The 629-nt window shown below is 46.1% G+C and overlaps 1 protein-coding gene across 2 annotated transcripts in view; it reads right to left on the reverse strand.

Annotated features, from left to right (window-relative positions):
- LOC119587076 (peptide methionine sulfoxide reductase-like) overlaps nt 1-629 on the reverse strand; it is an 8,677-nt gene that overhangs the window by 3,898 nt on the left and 4,150 nt on the right. For both annotated transcript variants that reach the window (XM_037935823.1, XM_037935824.1), the window contains exons 3-4: nt 417-531; nt 24-160 (exon numbers count right to left, since the gene is read on the reverse strand). In XM_037935823.1, coding sequence (XP_037791751.1) covers nt 24-160; nt 417-531 — 252 coding nt within the window. The remainder of the gene's footprint in view (nt 1-23; nt 161-416; nt 532-629) is intronic.

Genomic DNA, 629 nt, shown 5'->3' on the forward strand with positions numbered 1-629 from the left:
TCACTGCTATAGCCACGACTTACTCTTCGGCAAGGTAGAACTCCTTCATGGGGGTGACGACGGTTGCAATGCACTTCCCGTGGTTCTTCTGTTCCTCCTTCATTGTCTCCTCTGCTAGACGCTTCTGCTCCTCATTATGGTAGAAAATGGCAGACATATACTGCAAGAGGAAGAATGGGAGATAGAGACAGTGATAGGCAAATCTTGTGAATTACATACAAAACTTTGCAACTTCAGTGTGTACCACTAGTCCCCCCCCCCCCACAGTTTGCATCCATAGCCTCTACTCCGTTTATAAGAAACTACAACAGACTTCTAAATACACAGAACTATCGCATCATTTCACAAGACCCGAGAACAACTGTTAATAGCACGAGATAAAAGCAAATCACGCAAACATTAATGAACCTTAATACCTGTCGAGAGCAGTTGGAAGTCGGGTTGTGGTTCTTCCAGAAGACTTGCAGCAGCTTGCGGTAGTCGGTCTGCGAGGGGTCGTAGTCTAACTCCACGGTCTCTGTGTGGTCACCCCTGAGCGGAGGAAGAAGTAGGGGCTAATGGCAAAATCTGGATGTATTAGTGAAGAGCTCGATTTCAAAGCTTTGGAAACCGAGATATTGTCTGTGATA

The sequence above is a fragment of the Penaeus monodon genome, chromosome 22, assembly GCF_015228065.2.
Source record: "Penaeus monodon isolate SGIC_2016 chromosome 22, NSTDA_Pmon_1, whole genome shotgun sequence".
NCBI lineage: Eukaryota > Metazoa > Arthropoda > Malacostraca > Decapoda > Penaeidae > Penaeus > Penaeus monodon.